Raw genomic sequence first — 3,072 nt, forward strand, 5'->3', positions numbered from 1 at the left:
GACAGGAAGTCATACAGGAGAAGGACCGCAGTGAATCCTCTCTCTTTCACACTCTCTCTCTAACTTTTACCCTCTCTCTCTTTTACTCTCTCCCCCTCTTTTCTTTATAAACCGAAATGAAAGACACGCATCTATCTTTCTTTCTCTCTCTCTCTCTTAAAAATATAGAACTCCTATTTCTTTTTTTTTTTGCATCGATCAATAAACCTTAGTCTGTCGAAAAACCTTTACGACTCTATCTCTCTCTCTCTCTCACTCATACCCTCTCTCTCTCTCACTCTCTCTCTCGCCCTCTCTGTCGCACTCGTACCCTCTCTCTCTCGCACTCTCACCCTCTCTCGCACTCTCACCCTTTCTCTCTCTTCCTTCCTTGCTTGCTGTAATTAACTTGATATGAAAGAATAGCAGAAAAAAAGATGACGATGTTCGGCCCAACACAACTGATCTATGTGTTCCTCCATTATTTCATCTGCTGACACCAGAAACTGTTTTACAGACATTTATTATTATTATTATCATTATTATTCATTACTCCCCTCCCTGGATTTTAATTCCGAAGATTTCAAAGTGTCTTCACCACCATCACCATTGATTTATTGTTGGATATTTTAACATGTTTCCGATGACACCTCCAGGTAAGACTTTATTTTGGCCATTGTAGTTTTAAGAAGAGTCGGGGGAATCAGTCGGTGGCTGGCTTCGATATGGAGACAACAAACAAATATGTTTCAGTATATATATCATCATATATTATTACCAAAAGACACAGGCACAATGGTATATATGTGTGTGTATATATGTGGATGTAGATGTTTGTGTAAATATACACATCTATCGTGATCAGACGGGTACATGTAACTGCTCAATATATCAGTTATATATATATATATAAAAAAGAATATGTGTGTGTATATGAATATATATCTATATAGATAGATATGTTTGAATATATATATATCTAGGTGTGTGTGTGTATATATATATATATATTTTATATGTACACATAACTGTAGGTAGATGTATGTAAATATATACATCTGTAGTGTGTATATTTTCGCACGCATGTACTGTATTTTCAAGCAAATGTATGAATATGACTGCTTATATATATATATATATATATAATGGATATGTGTTTTATGTATGTATGCATATATATATATATATATATATATATAATGGATATGTGTATTTTATGTATGTATATATACATGTATGTATGTGTTGTGTACGTGATTATAAACATCTTTCTGGCAGTGTTTCAAACACACAAATGTAAACGTTTATGTGTGTGTGTGAAGGACTACACAAATCAGTCACTAGAGATCGAAATTAATCAACCAATCAATTAATAATATACAGTGGGCCAAACGTCACGCACCAAGATCAAAACTCATTTAACATATATATATATATATATATATATATATTTATATTTATATTTCTAAAATTGAATGAAATAAGTAACATAATGCTCAATATGCATGTATTTGTACATAACGAACAAAACGAATTAAAATAATAATAATAACGTAGTAATAAAATGTCAAATGTTTTCCCAGCCTGTATATATATGTGTGTGATACCAGTTATACACATGTACATCGTGACCAGCGTAAACTGATATAGATAGATAGGTAGGTAGGTAGATAGATAGATAGATAGATAGACAGGTAGATAGATAGATAGATAGATAGATGTATAAAGAGAAAATATAACAGATCTGTCTACATATAGAAAGACTGAGATCGATCAATGAATATGTATGTGTGTTTTGTATATTCAATTTTACACACATCGCTATCGAGATCAGACACACATCTACACCTATGCAAGCGTTTACACTCGCACACTTATATTTATATAATATGCCTTTTATAGTATAGATGAGAAGAAGAGATATATAAAAAATAAAAACTATTACAGATCATTTCGTTCTATATAGAGAGATCGAGATTAACCAAGCAATCAATCAATATATATCGTGTGTTCAAACAAGATTATTACCATTTGCTCTGATAACACACACACACACACACACACACACCACGCATACATACGTACACGTATATGTACGTTTATGCATGGCCATATTTCGATTATGTGATTGATCACAACAGGCTCAAAATATCGATATCAAAATTCAAAAGCTGTTTCTATCATTCAGAGACAGAGTGATCTGTCTTTTGAAAGGATAGCATCGTCGCCGATTTCTTCCAAATGCACGAATTCTTCATCTTTAAACCACAATATTACATACATACATATATATATGTATATATACGTATATATATATATATATATATATATATATATATATATATATATATATATATATATATATATATATATATATATATATATATATATATGTACATATGCATATACTCATATATTATTTATATATATATATATATATATATATATATATATGTACATATGCATATACTCATATATTATTTATATATATATATATATATATACATATATATATGTACATATATGCATATACTCATATATTATTTATATATATATATATATATATATATATATATATATATATATATGGTTTTATGTATATATGTGGTTTTATATATATATGGGTATATATATATATATATATATATATATATATATATGGTTTTAGATATATATATAGTTTTATATATATATAGTTTTATATATATATGGCTTTATATATGTATATATATATGGTTTTATATATGTATATATATTTGGTTTTATATATATATGGTTATATACATTATAAGGTTATATATATAATGTTTGACCTCTGCTTTCCATGCTGGCATGGGTTGGACAGTTTGACTGAAGACTGACAAGCCAGAAGGCTACATCAGACTCCAATCTGGTCTGGCAAGGTTTCTACAGCTGGATGCCCTTCCTAACACCAACCACTCCGAGAGTGTAGTGGGTGCTTTTTACGTGCTACCTGCATGGGGGCCACTCATGCAGCACTGGCAATGACCATACTTGAATGGTGCTTTTTACATGCCACTGGCACAGGACCAGCCAGGCGGCACTGGCACCGACCACGTTCATATGGTGCAT

General features: G+C 30.6%; 1 protein-coding gene across 2 annotated transcripts in view; it reads left to right on the forward strand.

Moving 5' to 3' along the window:
• The first annotated feature begins 372 nt into the window (after nucleotides 1-372).
• The window catches only part of LOC106878043 (protein argonaute-2), a 39,408-nt gene continuing 36,708 nt past the window's right edge, over nucleotides 373-3,072 (forward strand). For both annotated transcript variants that reach the window (XM_089342130.1, XM_089342131.1), the window contains exon 1: nucleotides 373-635. In XM_089342130.1, coding sequence (XP_089198256.1) covers nucleotides 614-635 — 22 coding nt within the window. In that variant the 5' untranslated portion in view covers nucleotides 373-613. The remainder of the gene's footprint in view (nucleotides 636-3,072) is intronic.

Source organism: Octopus bimaculoides, chromosome 25, assembly GCF_046866305.1.
Source record: "Octopus bimaculoides isolate indiv1 chromosome 25, ASM4686630v1, whole genome shotgun sequence".
NCBI classification, from domain to species: Eukaryota; Metazoa; Mollusca; class Cephalopoda; order Octopoda; family Octopodidae; genus Octopus; species Octopus bimaculoides.